The sequence below is a fragment of the Indicator indicator genome, chromosome 22, assembly GCF_027791375.1.
Source record: "Indicator indicator isolate 239-I01 chromosome 22, UM_Iind_1.1, whole genome shotgun sequence".
Lineage (NCBI taxonomy): Eukaryota > Metazoa > Chordata > Aves > Piciformes > Indicatoridae > Indicator > Indicator indicator.
Genome location: NC_072031.1, coordinates 13,992,869 through 14,016,362, shown reverse-complemented (window position 1 = coordinate 14,016,362; position 23,494 = coordinate 13,992,869). Strand labels below are relative to the sequence as shown.

Here is a 23,494-nt window from a genome sequence, read left to right as displayed (position 1 = left end):
GCTGCTGTCTTGGTGGCACAAAACAGGCAGCTGCTAAATGGTGGCTCTCAGAAATGTGATCCTCAATATGAAAAACTGTTGGAAGGTTAGAATGTGACAGCCATCTTTAGGGATGAAGTTTTCTCTCTGCTGTTTTTTTTTTGTTGCTGGGGGAGGTGGTGAGATTCATGGTCAGCGGTGACTTCCTTTTTTACAGTGTTTTGCATCCTAGTGTCAGCTGGGAAAGAGATTGAAGTAATATTGTCAGGTCTGTGTCAGAGCCTCTCACAAAGGACATCAGGAAACAGATGAAAAGTTTCTCTAGTTTGTTGTGGAACAGCAACCCAACTAGGGTGTAAAAAGTCTCTCTGGGGGAAGGATATTTTACAAGGGCTTGTAGTGCTAGGACAAAGGGCAATGGATTGAAGCTAGAAGAGGGTAGATTTAGACTGGGTATTAGGAAGAAATTCTTTACAGTGAGGGTGGTGAGACACTAGAACAGGTTGTCCAGGGAGGTTATGGATGCCCCCTCCCTGGAGGTGTTCAAAGCCAGATTGGACAGGGCCTTGAGCAATCTGTCCAGTGGGAGGTGACCTTGCCTGTGGAAGGGGGTTGGAACAAGATGATCTCTTCCAAGCCAAACCACTCTGCGAATCTGTAAATGGAGCAGGACGTTGTTGTAGTTGGTATTGGCACCTCGAGAGCAAACCTGTGTCAGGACAGTGATGTGGTGTAGGGCAGCAGATGGTTTGCCTTCATCCAACTCTGTGCTGGACCCTCATAAGGACATGCTGTGCTTGTCAGGTAGCAGAGATTTAACAAAGCAGGGCTTGAATGAGCTTCTGACTAGTTTCTTCTGAAAACTCTGGTTCTGGTGAGTGTACTGCTTGGCCTCACTTTTATTGCAGTTAAACTGGAGAGATTTACTGCCTGGTTTGGAGCATTACCTTGCAGGAAAAAGGTGGCTCAAGCACGTAAAGAATGCTAGGTGGATGTATGTTTCTATAGCTGCAAACCTCAACTGCCTCCCAGTGCTAAAGCATTTTCTAATCCTTTAACAGCTAATCATAGGAGGCCTGGATAAGATAGACCTGAACGACTGGAAGTCAAACACACGTCTAAAGCACTGCATGGCAGATAGCAATATTGTGAAGTGGTTCTGGCAGGCAGTGGAAACATTTGATGAAGAAAGAAGGGCAAGGCTGCTGCAGTTTGTGACGGGTTCGACACGTGTCCCACTTCAAGGTTTCAAGGCTTTACAAGGTGACTGATGTGGAGGCCAAGTTAATCCTGGGTGGGAGAAAGATAAAGATGGTGTGGTGTTTACTAGCCCCTTGTAAAGTATCAGCGCATTGCTGGATAACTCAAGCACTTGCAGGCTTCAGATCCCAAGAGCAGTTTTACATTTGTCAGCAGCTCTGCTGATGGTGACCACTTCAGCCCTTGCTGATAGTGGTGGAAGCTGGAGAATCTGTCATCATGTAGTGCTTTGACTGCTGTCAATATTAGCTTATCAGTCTCCTACAACTCTGTGGACTGATGGTGATTGCATGCAAACACACACACGATTACAGAGCTGACCAAACAACTTTTTTCACATGAGAATTGTATTCCCTTCAACGGTTGGCAAGGAGACACTGGACTTTAAACCAAGTTCCTGAAAACTGCAGTTTTTGTTACCAGAAAAAGTGGCAGTGTGTCCCAGACTGTTGTGATTCTCTTGCTAACATTCCATCTGTTGGCTGGCAGTAAACTGATGTTGAAAATTAAAATCCATAGTTCTGTTTTACAAAGAAAACCTCCTTGCCACTTAAAATCTTTTGATTTTTAAAGGTGTGGCTTTGCTAAGATAAAATTTAGCAGCTTTCCAAAATACTGGTTTGGGAATGAATTGTCATGGACAGCCTTAGCACTTCTGCCACCCTTTCATCAGCTACAGATTTAGCCTGTGACATTTGTGTTTGCAGCTGGAACTCTAATTTTCTCTCTTGCCTTTTTCTAAGCAGCAGAATTGGTGTGTGTGAATGATGTTTTGTTGAAGTGCATTAACTAGAATGTCTGTCTAAGGTTCTACAGGCGCTGCAGGACCCAGACTGTTTACCATCCACTTAATAGATGCAAACACAGACAACCTTCCCAAAGCCCACACTTGGTAAGATGGAAACATTCTGCATGTCAGTGCTTGCTTCCCCTTTGTCTTGGCTTAGACGACTCATCTCTCCTGGGCATGGATTAACCATGTGATACGCAGAGATGTGTGTTCCGCTAGCTTGGAAAAATCTGTACTATGCAGCCAGCAAAAGAATCAACTTCTCTCCTCCTAGCTTGATTTGTCTTCTTTACTCTCTCTGGTTTTCACTTACCCCAGAGTCAATTACTCTGGATAGTGAGGAGCTTGGAAATTTATGTCTCCATATTCAGCGAAAGCATTCACTGAGGAATGACTCACAGCAGTCCTCGGGCAGGATTACAACAGAGAATGGTATTCAGATGTAAAGAGCAGTGCAGTGCAGGCACAGGACTGAGCTCTGGTTCGGAAGTCTCACTCTATCAGAGCCAGGAAATCACTTGGGCAGCAGCAGATTGTCTGCAGACAGAGCAGGGGCTAGGCCTGTCTGATGTCTTGCTTTGTCTGCAGGTCTCCTGCATCTGCCACCTGCCTCCTCCCAAACACTGCCCTATTAAGTTGTGCTTGTCTGCAGCAGAAACACAGTTGGCTTTTATCTTCTCTGCTTTGGCCACTGAAGTGGCTGAGGCTTTCTCTGACTTGTACAAATCCTCCCTCTCTCTCTCTGTGGCTGATCTGGAATATTTATTTTCCCCCTCCCCAATAAATATTTTATTGTGGTTTCCCCTCTAGCTTTAACCGGATTGACATTCCGCCTTACGAGTCATACGAGAAGCTTTATGAGAAGCTGTTGACAGCTGTGGAAGAGACATGTGGGTTTGCTGTGGAGTGAAAAAGCAACCAAAGGAAACAGATGCTAGCTCATGGACCACCAAATTAAAAGCTAGAAGAAGCTTGCTGTGAACTTCCTGCTAAGCTGTCTGAAGCATCAGAACTCTATAGACAACTTAGAGACAGGGCTGTTTCCCTTCCACCACTGGTGGAGGAGGGTGGGGGTGTGGGGGCTTTTGTTGGTGGTTTCCAACTCTGTTTTCTCCCCTTTGTTACAATAACCCCTTCCCTCTTCTTCCATTCCCCATAAAACAATATGCAGCCAAGTTCAGCATTTGGCTTTGGTTACACAGGATATTCTGCTAGATTTGTAACACATATTGTGATAGGGTCAGTGACCTGGGGTTGGTTTTGTTGTTTGTTTTTTTTTTTAACAAGAGAATCAAAGTGTAATTAAGAATGAGCTTAATTTGCTGAGGACTTGCAACTGGTAGGTGTACCTGGTTAGTTTGTCTTAAATCAAGCTTGAGCCCTTGTAGAGTCCGGGTGCAGAGTGTCTGACTGGCACTAGAATTTACATTGCACATTTTAAACACCTGTTTAAAAAGTAAACTTCTAGCAGAAAATACCTCCATACAAACACATAACTGAAAGGTAAAGAAATCCAAGCTCTGCCTTAGCAGGAAGCTCCCAGTGGAAGCTGTGGCTCACCTTGAGAAAAGTGAAGGAGTCTGGGACAGCTTAAATGGTGTTGTATGATTTCTTTTTGGTTGTCCTGGCTGAAATTTAATTGTTTTGCACATGACAACAGTTATTTCTGCCTGCAGAATTACTTTTCATAGTTCACCTAGATGTAAGCATCTTGCAGAGAAGCCTTGTAAAGAGAACAGAGGACAAAAAACCTGTTCAAGCCCAAAGCTGTGATTTCTGTGCTGCTCTTTTACCCAAGATGCATTTGTTCAACTTCAAATTCTAAGACTCACATGGAAATCACTGAGAGCAACAGAGCAGACTTCAGTTCTGAACTTTATGACCTTGGGAAAGGTTTATTTGGAGTTTGAGGTAAAAGGGTAACTATACAGTGAGTACATTTTAAATGTTATGGAAAGCTATTGGAAGAATTTATGACTTCAGTTCTGTAGGGATGAAAATTTCTCCAGAGAGCCATACGAGGCTATTTTTTTTTCCAAATACCTAAAACTAATATTAAAAAGGTTTGTGCTCTAACACATTGCTAAAACAACTTCCCAGGGGGAAAGAAAAGCAAATCAAATACCTGAATCACTAACATTTGGGGTTTTTTTCCAGTTTGCACACCAAGGATGAGGCAGTATTTTAACAAATAGTGTGGCTTCAGAAAGACCCAGTTCTCTACCAAACATGTCTAAACTTCAGTAAAGCAGACTTGCTTGTGTAGGATTTTGGGGGTTTTTCTTTGGCAAGCCTGATTTTTAGAGAGATTCATTACTGAAACATTTAACAGATATTATGTTTATGGAATAGTGCATTGAAATTCAGCTGTGGGTAAGAGATCGTTCGTAGAAGATGTCTACTGGAATACTTCTGTCTTTCCTTTTTTTTTTTTTTTAATTGAATTTGATAATAGCTTTAAACTGTGATAGGACAGAACCCTGCCATCTTTCTCCATTTTGTTTGTTTGTGTTTTTTTTTTTTCCCCATTGACCATAATCCTTGTGGTTTGTTGTCAGGAGTAAGAATTGCATCGGAGGTGTAAAATTGTACCACGCTGTGAGATTTGCACGGGGTGGCTAAAGATGCTCATCCTGCCAGGCTGTACAGGAGAGGTGTGTGTAGACCCATGTTCTGTAGGACTCCTTTTGGCACTTGGGGACCAGTTTCTGCAGCACTGGATGTTGGGACCTACGTGATGTGACTCTTTCAGAAAAGAGAGGAAATGCAACTGTCAGCACAGAAGCAGCTGTACGGTCTTGGCTGAGCAGCAGAATCCCCACAGCCCTGGCTTTTCAGGATGGCTGTGGAGTTGGAGTTGTACCTGTTCATAAGAGTGTGTTTAATCCTTTCAGTACCTTTGAATGTGCAATAAACCAGTCAGGTAGGAAAAAAAAAAAGGACTATTGCCCAAAAGCTTTGCTTGCATTCCCACATGGACTTTTCACTAAAAGAGTTTAAGCCCCCCAGATACTAAAGCCCACTGCAAGCAGAAATCCTACCACACAAGCTCTACATGCAGCACAGCTGGCTCAGCTCAGTACAAACCAAGCAAGGTGAAGATAAAAGGCCCCCTCCCCATTTGGAGATCAGTAGGTCGAGTAGCTTTATGTCAACAACACAGTTGACATCTGGTAGTTCCTAATGTCTTTGCTAGGTCAGTGTTTTATTTGAATGCACAAAATAAGAATAGGCAAGGATTGTTGTTTGGAAAAGTCCCTCTGTTTTGTGCTGTATTTAAAGCTCTTGTCGAGGTACCTCCTCCATGCTGACAGTGACGAGAGCAGGGCCCTGTCTTTTCAGTTCTTTCAGTTCTCCTTTGAAGAGTTTCACCACCTCTCCCATCGTGTTGTCTTTGTGCCACTTCAGTGACGATGAGGACTTCTTTTTGTGTTGTTCTGCACACACATTTGAGGCAGGCCTTAAAGCTGGTTGAGGGGGATGGAGGGAGATAAAGGAGTGAGGCAGAACGGGGGTTTCAGCGGTGGCTTGTTCTTCCTCTGGCTGCTTTCGAGGCCGAGGAAGGATGAAATGCAAACCACAGCTTGAGCTGTGAACTCTCTGAAGCTCTCAGGAGCTGTTGGGATAACCTCAGCTGGCTGAATTTGTCTGTTCATTCCCACATGGTCTGCCAGCACTTGAACTGGTTGTTACTTCTCCAACTTGCCCAAAGAATAACATCAAGTCCGGTGTTCATTTTGTCATTACGCGTTCCACCTTGTCCGCGGATACTCTTGGATCTGACCCGAAGGAAGCGCAAGGTACAGTTGTGTCTTTCGTTGCTGTCCTAAAGGCAAACCTAAAAGCTGGTCCATCAGCACAGGCCTTCCGTGCTCGCCCTGATACTGCTCATCAGCCTATACTCTATGCTCAGGGATGTAGGAAACCACCACTTGGCTCGTGTTGGAGATGGGGAAGAAACGAGGCTGTCTTAACGAACGTTAGCGTCAACTTGGGCATTATGTCGGACGAGACCCTGCTTCAGAAAGGCTGCTGGAAGCTCCGGATGGTGACATCAGTGTTTGCTCAGCAGTATGGACATCGTTCAAGTCGAGGTGGTTATGAAATCCAACAGATTGTTTTGTTTTGTTTTGTTTTGGTAAATCCAGCCACTGGGCCCTCTGGAGCCAGTGCCCGGGTTCAGGGCCACATGGCACAGCAAGTTCCCAGAAACACAGTAGGGATCTAGTTTTTAATTTGTTTTAATTTGTCATTGGTTGTTGTTTGTTGTTGTTGTTGTTGTCGTTCCTCAACCACTTTATAATATTTTTGGTTGGGTTTTGTTTGGGTTGGTTTTTTTTTTGATTGGTTGGTTTTGGGGTTGTTTTTTTTGTTGTTTTTTTTTAATTTATTATTTTGTAATGTCATGGTTTTAAGTATTGCTGCTATCCTTGTTATTCTTCCCACTGTTTTTTATTGCAGATTTATTTTGTGACAGTTGTACACTAATGTTTCATTTTATGTCTAAATCAAAAGTATTTAAAGAAATACTAGTTCTATTTAATGTGGTTATGGAACCAGCTGGAATAAACAGTGATTGTATAGTAGGCTGGACCCAGGAGGTCATGTTCATTTTTGTTACATATGCAATAAACTCACAACTTTAAACTCTTGGGTTTTCCACCATTTTGTTTGTTAAAATATTTATGGAAGTCACAGGGAAAGTGATACACCTGTAATTAAAGAGCGTGGCAGAGGTGTGCTCAGCTTGCATGGAGAAGAGGGTGGAGGATAAAAGCACAGTGTTAAAGACACCACCAACAACCAGCAGGTCGAGGGCTGTTCTCCTCCCCCTCTGCTCTGCCCTAGTGAGACCACATCTTGAGTACTGTGCAGTGCTGGGCTCCCCAGTTCCAGAGAGACAGGGAACTGCTGGAGAGAGGCCAGCACAGGCTACTGAGAGGCCTGGAGCATCTCTGCGAGGAGGAAAGGCTGAGACCTGGGACTGTTTACCCTGGAGGAGAACAGCTCCAGAGGTAGTGATAGGACTAAGGGGAATGCAGTGAAATTAGAAGTGGGCAGATTCAGATTGGATGTTAAGAAATTCTTCCCCATGAGGGTGGTCAGACACTGGAACAGGTTGCCCAGGGAGGTGGTGGAAGCCTTCTCCCTGGAGGTTTTTAAGGCCAGGCTGGATGTGGCTCTGAGCAACCTGATCTAGTGTGAGGTGTCCCTGCCCATGGCAGGGGGAGTTGAATTAGATGATCCTTAAGGTCCCTTCCAACCCTGATAATTCTAGAATTCTATGATTTTCAATGCTCAGCAAGAGTTAAAGGGTAGGGGGCAAGAGGATGCGGCCAGACACTTCTCAGTGGTGTCCAGTGACAGGACAAGGGGCAATAGGCACAAACTGGAACCCAGAAGGTTCCACCTAAACAGGAGAAAATTCTCTGCTGTGAGAGTGCTGGAACCCTGGAGCAGGCTGCTCAGAGAGGTTGTGGAGTCTCCTTCTCTGGAGGGATTCCAAACCCACCTGGACATTGTGATCCTGGGCAACCTGCTGTGGGTGACTGTGCTTTAGCAGAGGTGGTTGGACTGGATGATCTCCAGAGGTCCCTTCCAACCCCTACCATGCTGGGATTCTGTAACAACAACAAAAAAAGTATTGTTGCTACTGAAAATGATGCATTACAAAACAGTGCATAAGGTTAAAACAAGGTTTGTGTGACAGCCCAGAGCTCCATGTGATGAAGCTGCCCTGGTGAAAGTCTCTCTTGAATATTGAGCATCAGCTGGTGCTGACAGAACAGGCTCACATTTTTCTGAGTCTCTCTGGTAAGGCTGTGGCAGGTATAGGACAAGGTATAGACATGCCACTTGATTTCATGAACTGCCCAGATAAAACCCCTCCTTTCCAGACAGAATGCTTTGTTTCATTCATTCTTTAACTGATTAATCACCACCTTCTTTTTTTTCCCCCCTTCTAACCCTATTACTTGTCTTGTTCTTTTCCAAAAACTCAGTGTTCAGGAGAGAAATTACAATCTTCCCTTTAATGAGAACTGGAAAGAGGATTCATTAATGCTGATGAATCTCTGCTGTCTGTTTGGGTAGGGTTTTTTTCTAATTAGTCATGTTTTGCAAGTGGAGAGAGATGGCTACAAGTCTGAGGACAGTGTTGTCAGTGATCATTCCATGCTCAGTATCAGGGTGTGCACTGCAGCAATTCTTTAATCCACTATTTGTTGGGGTTTTTTTCAGCGATGCTTTTCATTATTTCCCCAAAGCTGCTCAGCCCCCAGACTGAGGGGTATGATGTGAGGTTTGTTGGGTTTTTACGGTGTCTTTGGGATGGTATCCAGCCCACACTGATCTGGTGTCAGGAAGGAGGCAGCTCTAGGGTCCCAGGAAGGTGAGAAGAATCCGTGGAACATGTGGGAAACAGAAAGCTCCCGATTTCACTCACACTCATGGGCTGAATTAGCGACGCTGGTGATGGAGAAAATAAATCCACCCTGGTCTGCAGGCAGTCGGCGTGCAGTGAGCCCCACAGCCCTGTTCTAGAGCCGCTTGGCATCCCAAAGCCACCATTTAAGGCCTCCAAAGACAGCAGAGCCCTCGTGGAGGATTGCCCTAGGGTCTGGCTCCCAAGGGCTGCTGGGCTAGGCTGAGCCCAGGGTATCTATTCCAGAAGTTTAACCACCGTAGTGGGATTGCAACCCCGCACCACACCCATAGGGAACCAGTCTCACCCTAGTAGAGCACCCCCATAGGGATCTTTCCCCTCCCACGCCGAAGGCCCCCACAGGAACCTGCCAACCTTTCTGTGGCAAAGCCGCCCTCCGTCCATGCAGCACCTGTACCTCATAGGGGTCCTGACCACCGCCATGGCACTCCCAGGGGGGATCTGTGTGCGTTCCCTCCAGATAACAGCCCCGCTGCTGGCCACCTGCACCTCGTAGGGGCCCTGCCTGCCTCCCGCTAGGAAACACGTGCGCTCCTCGCCCCGCCCCTTCCCCATAGACCCCGCCCCCTCCCCGTAAACTCCTCCCGCCCGGAAGGGGGCGGGGCAGCCTGGCAGCCCGGCCTCCGCAGCCTCTATGGTAGGTTTGCCCAGCCGGGACCGCCCGGGCCGCCCGTTTGTCCCTTGCTGCTTGCCGCTCCTCGCCGCTCATCTCTATGGTGCGGGGCGGTGCGGTCACGTGGCGCGGGCCGGCCGGAAGGAGCCGGGCAGCGGCGGTTAAATGAAGCGGGGCCGGCGGGAGGCGAACGGATTCGGTGAGTGTCGGCTGAGGGTTCGCGGCGGGTTCGGCCCTTCTCGGAGTTGAGGGGGAGGAGAACGGAGCTCGCTTCTGGGTTCCCCGCCCCGGCCCCTGGGCCTCGCCCGCCCCCGCGGGGGAGGGGGGCGGTTGCTGTCCTCGACTAGAGTCCTGCCCCATGTGTATTCCCTCAGAGCCGGCCCTTCCCTCCTCATTGCCTAAGGCCCAGCTCTTCCCTCCCATTCCTCTTGGGGCCGGGTCCGTACTCCGCTCAGGGCCAAGGTCTCGCTGGGCCAAGTCCTTTCCCCACTCAGGCAGGGAATCCTCTTCTCTGAACCAAGTCCATCCCCCTTCCTCAGGTCCGGAGGTCTCTTCTCTGGGCCGGGCCTTTCTTCACCTCGGGCTCGGAGTCCTCTTTTCTGGGCCATGACCTTCCCCCAGTTCCTCTAGCCCCGGAGCCCTTTTCGTTGGGCCGGTCCCTTCTCCCGAGGTCAGTCCCGTTCCTTTTTCGTCTCTCGGGGTCAGTAGCTTGGCGCTGGTGAGGTCCCCGCGTCCCTCCCGGCCCTCCGATCTTGCTGAACACCTGTGTGACCCTAGCAGGGAGGTGAAGTTGGGTGGGGAGCACCCAGGTACCGTTTCCCGTCGCTGCTCGCTGTAGCCTGTCTGCACTGACTCGTTTCACATACCCCGGGCTGTGCGTTTATAACTCAGGAAGAAAAATAATACTGGCTGGGGAGCTGGTGGGGAAAGGCGGATATAAAGCCTGTTCTTCTGACCCTGGTTTTGTTGTGGAAACACTTGGTGCCATTGGGACATCTTGACATTTCAGGCATCTGCTGCGGGAGCTGCTGGAGAAAAGAAACCCAAAACACAGCTGCCCTTGGAGCTGAGGGATCTGTGTAAGATATACTCCTCCTCCTCCTCTTCCCCCCTCTGTATTGATTTGAGTGCTAGCTCAGCTTGGTGGGAGAGAGCAAACACTGGAAGCAGTAATGTACACAGTGTTTGTGTGAGGAGGTGTCTGATGGGTGTTTCTGCCTCTGGACCTGCACTCATTCCTTCAAACACCTGGAGGAAAGTTGGGGTTTCTCCAAAGTAGTCTGAGGCTGCAGAATTGTAGCTAACCCCAGTGTGTGTGTGAAAAGAGAAGTGTGAGCTCACCAGGCAGTTCCTGTTGGGATGGGGGAAAGATAGGCTGGCTTCAAAAGTCACCATTGTGTCGTGGATCTGCTGGCACTGGCTGTTGGCCGTTGGGCAGATAACGGCTGGCTCGCACCTGCCAGTCTGGCTTGGGAGGTTTTGCTTTTCATCTTACCTTTTACTTTATGACCTTAAGTATCTTCAGTTGTCTTCTAAGAACTCATTTTGGAGTACTAGACACTTAGCTTTCATATGAAAGTTTAGTTGTCAGTGTTTCTTTTCCACTTCCTTGCCGCTCGTCAAGCAAGGTTCACTTTCTTGTGTGAAGTATTGTTGCTGGTTTGAGGCTTCTGATGGTTTAGAAAAGAGAAGCAGGTGTTGCTGCTGTGTGCTTTTATTTCCATTATTGAGGCCTAATGCTGAGGGACTCTGACTCTTCCCTGTGTATGCTTTTCAGTGTTTCTCCTTGTGTTTCTTTTCCAGCTTACTGACCACCACTCAGCACAGCAGACTCTTGCTGTATTTCAGGCAGCGATCCTGAAAGCAGCTGCAAATTGGCTTGGTGGCTGAAAGGAGCAGGCAGCCTTAGTGCTAAAAGCTATGAGCAGACCCTCTGTCTCCTCTGTCTCTGTGCTGCTGGTGGTTCCTCTTTCTTACTTCTACTGTTTTGATCAACATTCTTTGGAGCTCTTAAAGGTTTCCAGGAGTAGCAATGGAGGAAATCAGGTGGCTAATTGGACATTTCATTCTCAGTTATATGGTGGCCTCTACCAGCTTTCAGAGGGGATGGCATAAGAACTGTTTTGTTTTGTTTTTTTTCTCCAGTGACCTCTTTGGAAGGTGAGGGAGAAAGTTTGAGATACATCATTTCACAAGGTCAAATCTTGAGCAGATTCTGGTATGTCCATGTACAGGTACCAGGTCACAGGAGCCTGCAGCACAGACCATATGTGGCACCCATTTTCCTCGGGACTAGTAGAACTGCAGGGGCAGCTTTTAATTATGGAACTATGGAATTTACAGCTTTAATCTGAGCTTTTCATTTCTAGGACAAATGCTGTGCAAAAATTCCACTGCCTTACATCAGGCCTTTTGATATTGTAAACATCTTAATAGATTTCATGTTCTGGGTGTCTGCATGGTGTGACTAGATGTTAATAAACAGTCATCTTGACAGGAGTTTGTGCCTGGAATATCAAGACTTGGGAAAGGACTCAGACCCACTTCCTGAAGATCTGTGGAGACATTCAGCCTGCTTGGTAGTGCTGCTTTTTTGGTATCAAGCCTTCTTCCATCTCTTTTCATTTCCTTCCTAGGATGTTTTCCTGTCAGCCTGGTTGCAGGTAGCCATGTCAGTCAGGGCAGGAGGAACAGTCCCTGGAAGAGTTGTCGTGTCAGGCTTTACTGATAAGGTACTTTCTGGTTTCCAGCAGGGTGCTGGCAGCCTGTCCCTAGGTTTATGTTTCAGGAGCTGCTTCGGAAGCCCAAATTCCTGGGTAGTCCTTGCTTTGTCTGCCTGAGAGTGCAGTGGGCGTTACTGCCGCCGGCCAGCTCCGAGCGCTGTCAGCCTGGCTTGTGCTTTGAAATTGGACACAAATCACTTAAAAAGTCCTGTGGCAAAAATAGGTGGAGCCAGCACAAAACTCCAGCAACTCCAGCACAGCTGGAGAGAGGCAGGAAGCATATCTCAGGGCGAGGGGGGGGCAGGAGCTGGTTAGCAAGTCACACAAACCCAAGCGCGGGAGACGTGGAGGAGCCCTTTGGGTGTATTTTAGTGCCTGCTGGCAGAAGCTCCCATTCATTAATTTGGAATGGGTGTCTTATGTTTAATTTCTTTCTTTTCCAAGTCCTTGTGAGTGGTTTAGTGTGTCACAGCGCCGGCAGCGCGGCGCGGCCATGGGTGTCGGCGCCTGCTGCTGCCTGCATTCTTTCTGGGACAGTCAGAAGTGTGCCGCTAATGCCGCCCGGGGTTCTTTCTTGCATGTGGGTTTCGGTCTGGCCATATTTTAAGTCTCTCTTTAAATGATTCAATTCAGGCATCTCCTCAACTACACAAAGCAGAGATGCTGATAGTCCTGAAGTCTCTGTGTGTGCTAACATAACGGCAGTGTGCCTTGCTTGCCTTGGTGGATGGGTTGGTTTCTCAAGCTGCTGTGGGTAACTTAGTTGCTCTCAGTAGGTTCTAACCCCGGTTGAGTGGGTGCTCAGTTCTTACTACAGCAAGCAGTGGAAGGTGTGAGGATGCAGCTGCTGCAGGACACTAGCTACCTTCCAGTAGCAGCTCAGGAGATAAGGTTATCTGTGTGCTGATGTGGTAGTGCCTGTGTTTGAAATGGAGCTGCATAGTGTGCTGGTCAGCACTAGCCTGATGAGGAGTAGAGTGGTTTTGTTTTAATCGGGTTACTGGGACAGGAAAACTGGGGACAGATAGGCAGGAAAAAAGAGAAAAAGGCCACTGAGCACTGGCCTGGTGGCTTCAGTAAGTTATCCCTGCCCCAGCACTGAGATGTGAGATAAGGAATGTTACTGAGCTGGGATAATCTCTCTCTCTCTCAGCAGCCTTCATGTTGCTTTTATAGAATTTCAGGTTTATTTTGGAGTATCTCAGCAGTGATGTTTTTCCTCTGGGTCAGCGTTGCAGAGCTTGCAGTGGTTTTAAATCTGTGACAATCCATGAGGAAGCTTAATTACTGAGGACTGGAAGTCATATTCCTGCTGAATGACACCTTTCTCCTAATTACCACTACTGCTGTGGTTCCCTCCCTGTGTTCATGGGGGGAGCTGTCAGTGCCTGATTAAGTGGAAAATGCATTGGGCTTTGGGGAAAGATTTCACCATGGGGCAGCTGCTACCCTTAGTGCCATCTCGTAGTGTTTCTGAGCCAGGCTGGGGGAAATTTAAATGAAGTGTGGATTCCTTGCTGCTTTTGGGGGAGCCTGCACTCCTTTGCTGGTGCTTGTCAGGTCACAGGGTGACTTTGGAAGGTTGTCATTTTAACAAGAAGCAAAGTTGATGAGCTGAAATAAATCTAGAAGTGTATGTAAGTGTCAGGGTGACCTGAAATGTGTTCAGTTGGCTTCTGAGGACGACTGCTGTATTGCTCACATTCAGTTTGCTCACCTCTGTAAAGAGGCCAGGCTACTGTTTGCATTATTTAGATAAACATTTGGACAAGATCTGTAGAGGCCTCATGTGATGAGATGCTCTGTAATATAAGGTGATCAGGATTTGTACTAATTAGAAGCTTTGTTTGGATGGAAAATGGCTACAAACAGTGTATTTTATCTAAAGCATGTCTGGCACAAGGCTGTTGTACTGCTTTGTCAATACTGACATGCTCTTACCCAGCTGTGGGCACTGTTGTTGCTGGTTCTCAAGTGGAGAAGGGCAGACAGCAGTTGGCTTTTTGCAGCCCTTGGAAAACCAGAGTTAGGAACAGATTTACACTTTGACTTCCAAGTAGGAAGTCAAGGGGGTGGGAAACCTCTCCCTGCTGCTGCTTGCAGATCATTTTTGCTTGGAGGTACCTGGAGGCTGGTAGCAAAGAAACACCCACATACCCCTGGCAAGTACAAAATGTGGTTGGCTAGAGGTGTTACAATGGGATAGCAGAGTGAAATGGGCAGTGATGTTGACAGCTGCCTGCAGCAGAGCTGCCTGGAAGCCTTCCCTGCTCTCCCTGCTCTCGCTGTTGTGCGTGGTAATGCAATTTAAGGAAGATGACAGCAGCAGCATAATGGGGAGGCAGGAAAGGAAGCTTTTTCTTCCTTACAGGAAGCAGCAGCGTAGGGTGTCTCATACCTCCCCTGCTGCTAGGGTTTCCAGCTATGGATGAGGAAGACTGGCAAGATCCATTGGCTGGTGTAAATAGTTCATGTCCTCCCTCTATAGTGTTGAACCGGAATCCTATTGTGGAGCAGGCTTCATTGTGTATAAACTGGGAGGTGCCCTTGGATCTGCCACGACTAGCACAGGCTAGCTGGAACACACCTCTGACTCTGATGAGGAGTGCTCCCCAGCTTCATGGTTTTGTGTTTGTTTAGCAGTTTGTGGCTGCTTTTACTGACCCTCCATCCCAGATGGTTAAATAATCTGTTTAATGTTGTACTGTTGCAACACCCAGGAAAAGAATTTATAGTCTGCTATGTGAAGGCTTAAACAGTGTTGGACACTTGACTGTGATGACTAAGGGGTAGGCATGCAAATTTGCAGCCTGAAAACAGTCATGGCCTTAGCAAAGGGTTTGGCTGCAGCCTGTGTAACCTCTTTGTTGTGGCCCTTAGTGGTTTTGTAGTCTTGCAGATGCAAAATATTTATGTTCCTTGGGGTAAAAGTGTTAGGTGCCTTGAGGTCTCTTAAATCTACATGACTGTGGACCTGGAGGATGAATATGCAGTCCTGCTTTCCTTGCTTTATAGCTGGCCAGCTGATAGCTCACTCATTTGTGAGTTTTTAATAGGCTGAGAAAAGAATAAGGCTGAATGTGAAGCATCTCTCAAGGTGGCTGTGATCTGATTGCACTGTTTTTGGTTCTGATGCAGTGATGTGCTTACCTCAAATACAACCTCTTTGATTTCCTGCTATTTTTAACATATTCTGCTCAACCCCATGATGGTCAGGGTGAAATCAGACTGGACAACTGTCATGAGCCTGGAAGGCTGCCCTGGGTTTCAGGCTGGAATCTGTTTGCCACAAGGCTAACACGTGGCTGCAGACAGAACTAAATCCAGGTTTGCAAAAGCAGTTGTTGGCTGGCTTGAGAATCTCAAAACAACTGATCATCTGCAGTCCCTGAGCAACAAGGACATGGTACTGAGCTTCAGATGAGTTCATAAGTGGCTTGAGCTGGAAGGGACACTAAAGATCATCTAGTTCCAAGCCCACCTCCCATGGGCAGGGACACCTCCCAGTAGACCAGGTTGCTCAAGGCCTCATCCAGCCTGGTCTTAAAAACTGCCAGGGATGAGGCATCCACAACTTCTCTGGGCACCCTGTTCCAGTGTCTCATAGTAAAGAAAAAGAGTGAGCGGATGCAGCAGGTTTTGGGTACACTGGGCAGCTTTTTGTCCTTTCTCCAGCAAGAATGGATGCAGAGCATGGGAAAGGTACTCAGGTATTGTATGTGGCTCCAGATGGCTCTAAGCTGGCTCTTAGGCTTATTTAAGCCTAGAATGGAATGTGTAAAAGCATCTTGTAAAGACAGCACTTGATCTTTGGCCTGAGCCTGTTGGAGTAGGTCCAGAGGAGGCCACAGAAATGATCAGAGGCCTGGAGCACCTCTGCTGTGAGGACGTCCTGAAGCAGTTGGGGTTGTTCAGCCTGGAGAAGGCTCCAGGGAGACCTCTCAGTACTTACCAGGGCCTACAGGAAAGCTGGGGGACAGACTTTTCAGGAGCATCTGTTAAGACAGGAAAAGGGGTAATGGTTTTAAACAGAGAGGAGATTCAGACTAGAGAGGAGGAAGAAATTCTTTACACTGAGGGTGGTGAGACAGTGGCCCAGGTTGCCCAGAGAGGTGGTAGAAGCCCCATCCCTGAAACCATTCTACATCAGGTTGGATGCAGCTTTGAGCAACTTGCTCTAGTTAAAGATGTCCCCTGCAGGGGAGTTGCAGTAGATGAGCTTTCAAGGTCCCTTCCAACCCAAAGCAGGCTGTGATTCTGTGATCCTGGCCTAGGAGCACAGACACTTTGAGTGCTAGTTGGGTGTCTGCTGTGGCTGCACAGTGTCAACTGTTAGGCTGCAGTTTAAAGTCTTCCCCCTTCTTGCAGTTTCTTTTATCATCTTCCTTCTGTTCTCCCACTTCATACCACGGTGTGAGGAGAGAAGGTAGCAAAAGTTTTCCAGGGCATTTCTGTTCAAATGCTGGTGGAGCCCATTGTCAGAAGAGGTGACAAGCTGTGGTGTGGGAATGTGACTGAAGCAGGTGTTGCACTGAAACCCTTCTTAACATGAAGCCACAGCTTCTGGCCACTGACCTTTGAAATTGTGGCTTAAAAAAAGGGTACAGCTGGCACAAGCAGTGTGTGTGACCTATGAAGTAATTCTTCTGGGAGGTCCCTAATTCTGGGATGTGTCACACCTAGAATGGTTGGTGGCAAGCTTTTAATTCAAGGCTTTTAAGAGCCCTGTGCAGACAGAAAACTTGCTTCTTGCTAAGATGGGTTACAGCAACAAGCCAGGGGGGGTTGTTTTTTTCTTTTGCCTTCTGTGTCACCTCAAGGTCAAGTCCTCACTTTTGTATTGTCAGCAGCTCTGTGAAATGTGGTGGGGTGTACTTTGCAGACTGCAGCCATCCTTGAAAGCAGAGTTTTTGTGAGGTTCAGGTCAAGTTTAAAATAAAACAATGTTTTAAATCCCTTTCCCACTTTTGCTCCTGGTCATGTATTATGATTTTTTTTTTTTACATGGAACATAAGTTCCCAAGTGCAGCTTGGCTGGTTGTTTCCAGAGTTGATCTGCTAGGCAGCAGCATAACATCTAGGATGCCTTTGTAACCTATCAATCCTTTGTGATTTTTTAAAGTCCTCTGTCTGTTACTGCAACTAAAACTGAGTCTTTGTGCTTCCAGCCCTCTGTCTTTGGTCTAGTTAGTCCCTTGCTGCTGCTTTTAATAGCAGTTTGCTGGTTGAGTGCAGCCTGTCTGCTCTTCTTGCTCCCAGTGGTCCCTGCAAACTGGGCTGTAAGCAGAGCTAGTTGCTCATCTGTATGAGGGTCAGTGCCACAGCCTGTCCCGAGGTTACTCTAACCAGCAACCTTAAGCTTCTTCACTGGAGAGGAAATAAAGAAATGAAAAATGGTGCCAAGATGATCACCTGAAGGCTCCTATAGAAGTGCATTCGACTTGTTAAATAGCTTCTTAAAAGGTTGTGCTTGGTTTCTTTGTTCTGTTATACCTTTTAAAGGTGACATTCAGGATCTCTTAAAGGAAAGAAAAAAGGAAAAGAATCTACTAAGGATTTGGAGAGGAATTGCTGTGTCCTTTCCCCTGGAGAGCTCTGTGAAGTACAACTAAGGAGGAGCACTCTCATGTACATCCTGGGGCACATAGGGCATCTCTCTCTTGTTCTTTTCTGTGTGGCTGCTGGGTTGATGGGGAAGGGAAGGCAGCTGCAATTCATGTTATGTAGAGCAGTGACAGGTGTGTGCAGCTCATGGCAGGGTGTAGAGTCCAGCTCTTCCAGACACCAGTGGGTTTAGTAACAGTGCTACTTGGAGAAAGGAGCCTCTGTCCCCTCCTCTTGGGATACAAATGAGTTCAGGGCAAGAAAACTAGAAGTAAAACTCACTGTGGCAGCAGCAAAGCTGCAAACTGCATGGTTTCACATGCCTTTCCTTTTGTCCCCACCCTTGTACCACAAAATCGGAACAAAACAGTTCTTCAAGTGATGGTTTGGGAGATAAGCTGTGAGCCCAAGGAGGGTGGCTTTGTGTGTGCTGCCACAGCAAAGGGCTGAGCTGCTGGGGGCTGAACTGTTGCTTGAATACAAAATGCCAGGCCCGTGCCTGTGTTTGTGTTGTGAGAGAGGGAGGGTTTGGATTTGGGGGATTGCACTGATTGATCTCACATGGCAGGAATCCGAGGCAGGCAGAGGAGTACTGTTTGCTAGAGCTAACTGCAGAGATGCCTCTTCCCTCAAAGCCTTGAATTTTCACTTTGCTCTTAAAATGAAGTGCTCAAGGCAGTGGCATTAACTCTTTCTAACCAGACTTTGTCGTTTTAAGCCTTGTTTTTAGCACTCAATCTAATACAGCAGACAAATGACTGATCCAAAGCTCTCCTACCTCTTGTGCAGAGCATGTTCTTTCCCATGCATGAAAAGCATCAGTGTCATGCTCATCAGAGAGATGTGGTGATAGGGAGCTCTGTTACTTAGCAGAAGAATGATGGGGGTCATGAGAAGGCACTGAAATGTCCAGCAATTGCCCTTGATGCCAGCCATCAAGGAATAGCTTGAAGACATCAGAAACTTTCAGCTGAGTTGAATTACTAGTTGCTCATTTCTGGAAAACTAATACATCTGTTTCAGAATAGTCTTGGTTGTTAGAGAAGAGCTCACAGAGCAGAGATGGGGTTTTGTCAGGAGAACTGGAATCATTGCAGGTGGCCAGCTGATAGGTGAATAAGATAGAGCTGGACAGATTTGTCTCCTCTTGCATTTTGTGTTAATAGATGCAATAAAAATGGAGATTGGGTATTTAAAATAACATCTTAAGTGGTACTGTAACCTGGATGGGATGATGAACTGTAAGTGAGGTTGATTAGGAGTCTTGTGATTGCAGACAGTTGAGATGCTTCCTATTAGTCCTAAGTTGACTTGCAAAATGGGGCAGTCTAGATAGGGATTTGAGCCCAAGTATTCCCTGAAAATCTCTCTTAATTGCTCCTGACTAAGCAATTTTCATTAGGCTGGAGCAGTGACATGGATGTAGCTCATACCCTGTTAATCCATAATTTTCTTAGCAAGCCAAGCTGCTGCTGGAACCCAGGTGGGCTTGCCTGCAAGCCACTGCCCACACACTCCAGGAGGCCAAAGGAAAGGCTTTGGGGCAGGGGCCATTGCTTTTATTTTGATGTGGTTTCTCCCTTCTCCCAGAGTTTGGGCAGGCCTCTGGGTGGACCTGCAAGGCAGAAGCCCTTCAGAAGGTCCACCCTTTAACCTCTGGCCTTATTCCTTGGCATAGTGTGATGCAGCAGTGATGGCTCCTTGTGCACAGCAGGTAGGATGGTTGTGTAGAGCAGTTCTTGTTGGGCTGCTGAGCAGGGGATTTCTAATTTTTGATTGGGATGGTGCCACTTAGCACAATCCCCCATTGTTAATCTCTCCCTGCTTTTGCTAAGTGAATGTCAGAAGGAGCAGCCCCCAGCAAATCCTGAACCCTTTGAAATGTTTCAGTGAAATGTTTGACAGTTAAGTCGAGCTGGTTTATTTCCCTTCTGTTGTGCTTTGCCTTTTTTTTTTTTATTTATAAGGGTGGAATTTTTAGCTTTTCATTTTGCTGGTTGTCACAAGCCATGCATTATTTAAGTAGCTTCTCTTTGTTTTAACAGCTTGAAAAGAGTCAGAAATTCACCTTGCTCGCAGGCTACCAGCAGACACATTTGCTGCCTGCAGGCACAAAGTGGGAGTTGATGCTCTTCTGTCAGTGTAGGTGAGCAACACTGGTGTTGCAGTGTGGGGGAGAGGCTAAAACACACAGAGATTTGATGTTGCTGACATCTCTTTCAAGTTGCTCTTTTTTTTTTTTTTCCCCACCCCCCCGTTCAGTTGGGATTTCTATTCCTACCTCCCTGCAGTGCTTTCTGTCTAGTCATGTTGCCTTGAGCTAGAGCCAGGAAAGAGCACTCTGAGGCTAGGCCCATCCTGGCTGTGTGGGAGTTCAAGATTTCAAGTGCTGTAAGTAGTATGGAGGGGATGAAATAGATTACATGTGCCTAGGATGGGGTGGTGGGGAGGGTGTCTCCCTTTGTCACTTTAAATCCCAGCACTGTGTGAAGATGCTCATTGCAGCACAAACTGAGGTGATGGAGGGAGTGAATTTGAGTTCTGCTCCAATTACTGTGGCCCAGAGTGCCCACACACACTGGGAGTTTAAATATATGCACAGTCCCTCTGCTTGCTATTTTTAGAGTTAGGCTAAAAATATGTAATGTGGTGCTTGCAGGGATTTTGAATGGGTTTTGGAAGCACAGAATGTTAGGGGTTGGAAGGGACCTCTAGAGATTGTCTACTCCAACTCCCCTGTCAAAGCAGGATCGCCCAGGGCAGACCACACAGGAATGCATCCAGGGAAGTTTTGAAAGCCTCCAGAGAAGGAGACTCTACAACCTCTCTGGGCAGCCTGTTCCAGTGCTCCAGCACCCTCACCATAAATAAGAAATCCTTGTGTAAGCATCCTGTGTGCTCCCCTGATCCATTAACTCATAGCAGCAGTTGGGACCAGTGGTTTTGTAGATGCTACTTCTGCGTGTGAGAGAAGCTTGTTCAGAAAGTATGTGTGACCTCAGCTGCCAGTCTGAGATCTGGTCAGTTCAGAGAGTGGTTACACAAGTCCCTGGTGGCCTCTGATAATTTTTTTTTAAATTATTTTTTCCCCCCAGTAGCTGTTCTGTTAATGGGTTGTTCTCCTCTCAAGTCGCTGTAGGAAAAACATTACCAGGGAGGATTTTATTGCCTGTGCAGTGAAATAATTTGGATGTTCAGAGTCATGAATGCATGGAGCAATGTGGAAAATGGAGAGGATATTTGGTGAAACTCCCCATCTTCAGCATTGTCTTCACTGTGCTGCCAGGGTGGCTTTTGAAGTCTTGATGAGAGTGGTGCCACGTGGATATTTCTCCAGTTTGGTGTTCTGTAGTGGAAGATTTTAAGAAAAAAGGGAGGGGAGGGGGGAAGCTTACAAAGGTGTTCATCTGTCTGCTGCTAGGTCTGTTTCCTTTGAAGCAGTTTTGGCATCCTGTCCTTGACTGTACTGCAGAAAAGCTGATGGTCCTGTTAGAGCTTGGTTATAGGTAGCCTTATTCTCCACCTATAAATAGGCACAGAAATCACTGAGGTAGTGTGAGCTATCTCCTTTCTATCTGTCTTCCTTGCTTTTTATGACGTTGTTTACGTAGGGCAAGACCCCAGGGTGGCTTTGATCTTGTTACTTCATGTTCTTGGAGGCCCTAGTGCTATAATAAACATGAATAAACTTCTTATTCATGCCACTAGATGGAACTGGCCTGTGCTTATAGATCTTTGTTTAAACTTGAGCTCTGAATTGAGTATTGACAAAATGAACTGCTAGCTCTTGGTGCTAGCTTTACTCTAACCCTCAAAGCAGTGCTTTATTAAGCTGCTTGGGCTTTTATGCAGCCTGTTTTGAAATAGAAAAGTGGTGCACTGCTGGCTCTTAACTGACTTGGTGTTTGGTTTTGTTGTTGTTGTTTCCTTGACTGTGTATTACAGTTAATGCTCTTTATTCCACTCCTGCTTTGAAACCATCCTAAGTTTGTTTGGTGATGTGTGCACATCTTTCTTACACAGATGGGTGGACACTCTTATCCCACATTTCATTGCAGATCATTTCCTGTACCTCTTTCATGATGCTCAAGGTTGAAGTGTGCAAGTTCCTCTCTACACAAACCAGAGCTGCCTTTAGAGAACATGATCTTAATGTTAGTCTTGTGGCTCACCTCTTGTTCTTGGGTGTGAACAGCTGTGGTTTAGCCAGCTTTGGGCAATGCACCACTGGAGCTATTTGGGAGAAGATTATTTTGGTGGCTGTGCCCCAGCATTTGTGGTGTTGGCCCAACCACATGTACCCAGCTCTGCTAACACATTGCATACCTGTGTAGGGGAGAAATATCCAAGCCACTGAGCTTAGCTCAGAGAATCTGAGCAGACACCTGCCTAGCTTCTGTCCACACCACTTGATGCAGTGAGCACTGATGTGTAGCTTTCATGAATGTTCTTGTTCCTCCCCAGTCAGCCTGTGTGATCCTTTGCCTGTTTGCTTGCCAAGAGGCAACTCTGAGCATGAGTGTGTGTGAAGGCATCCAAGACAGGATGGATGCTAGCTATGTAGGGTCTGTTGGTTGGTGCAAGGAGCCCTTTGTGGGATCACTCTTGTGGGAAGCACAAGTGGTTGGCATGGGTACATGATGTGAAGAGGCCTGGGTGCCCTCCTGGCTTTGATTCTGGTGTGCTTGGTGGCCTTGGCCACACAGGTCCTTTCTGTGCTTCCACTTCTCCATATTTTTAATTGCAGGAAGCTGTTTGATCTCGTGTTCTGAGGTACTGAGAGGGCCAAGGGTAGGAAAACGCTGTGCAGGGCTAGCTGGTAGCTATTCATGAGTAGCAGTAACTGTAACATGTGGATGTGATCCCTCAGAAAAGACAGAGATTTTACCAAGTGTAGTTAGGGTGACCCAGCTGCTGAGCTATGGCTCCAGCACCTGTCTGTAGTGATGAGAACAGCACTTTCATGCCACTCTGGCAAACAAATAAGATTTATTTCTTCTTGCTTATAAGGCAGAAGCTGAAGAACCAAATCTTGCTTTTGAAGTGTTTTCAAAGCATTACTATGCCCATGATACTGCTGGAGCTGTTTACTGGAAACAGGGTGTGCTGCTGAGGGGTACAGCTGCATGTTTGTAGTACCTCTGGTTAGAAGAGGCCTCTGAAGTTCCCTTGTCCAATGTCCCACCTGAGTTTAGACCATCATCAGTGCTGGGACCAGGTGAGCGTGGCTGTGTGTAAGCCAAGCCTTGAAGCCCTTGATGGTGGAGGTGTTCCCTGTGGAGAAGGTTGGTTTGGACACCAAGCCCTACTGCTGGCAGCCTTTGTGTGGGCTGAGTGAGCATCCTGCCCTGCAAACAGGAAAACTCCTTCCTTGCTTATCCCACTGCCTGCCCAGGGCTGCTGTGCAGGAAGAGGGAGGATTCCTGCCCCAAACCAGCCAGCTCTTGGTGTGCCATGCACTGTGTGCTTTCTGTGAAATGGGCCTTGGGTTCTGGCTTTTTAGGTGCTAAATTACACTGATTTTTATTATTTTGTTCTGCATTAAAGTATTTTGAAGCTGGTGATGATTAGTTCCTTGGGGGGCTATAGATACGAGCACCTGGCATGCATCTGAACTGATTTCTTCATCTTGCTATCCTAGCTGCAAATCCTGCTCCCTGCAGAGGAGGCTGAGTAGAAATACTGAAGAGGAATTTATACTGCTCTTGTGTACTAGCAAACAGGATTTCACAGCAGACCCACCATCTTCTTCCAACTGCATCAGTAAATGTTTAATGATACAGATTCCTTCGTGCTCTGATAATGAGATGAATATTTCTCAATAAAAAGACCTCCTTTCTCCTTCCAGTGATCAAATTGTGCTCAGAGTTCCCCTATGTATTCAGCCACTCTGCAATAGCAGCAATTGAGAGCTCTAAGCTGACAGAACATAAAATGGAAATCTACTGTTCAGGTTGCAGTTATTCCTCTGAACTTCTAATCCTGCTCAGGAGCCTCCAGCTGGCTCATTGTACCTGAGAACAGGTGAGGGGGTAGCAAATTTTGGTCCCAAAAGCTCAGTCCTGTGAAGGAGCCTGATC

General features: G+C 46.9%; 1 protein-coding gene across 1 annotated transcript in view; it reads left to right on the top strand.

Annotated features, from left to right (window-relative positions):
- Positions 1-2,980, top strand: part of SMURF1 (SMAD specific E3 ubiquitin protein ligase 1) — a 48,657-nt gene extending 45,677 nt beyond the window's left edge. The window contains exons 17-19 of the mRNA XM_054390871.1: positions 1,041-1,242; positions 2,056-2,131; positions 2,840-2,980. Of these exons, the coding sequence (XP_054246846.1) occupies positions 1,041-1,242; positions 2,056-2,131; positions 2,840-2,939 (378 nt within the window). The 3' untranslated portion in view covers positions 2,940-2,980. The remainder of the gene's footprint in view (positions 1-1,040; positions 1,243-2,055; positions 2,132-2,839) is intronic.
- The last annotated feature ends 20,514 nt before the right edge of the window (positions 2,981-23,494 follow it).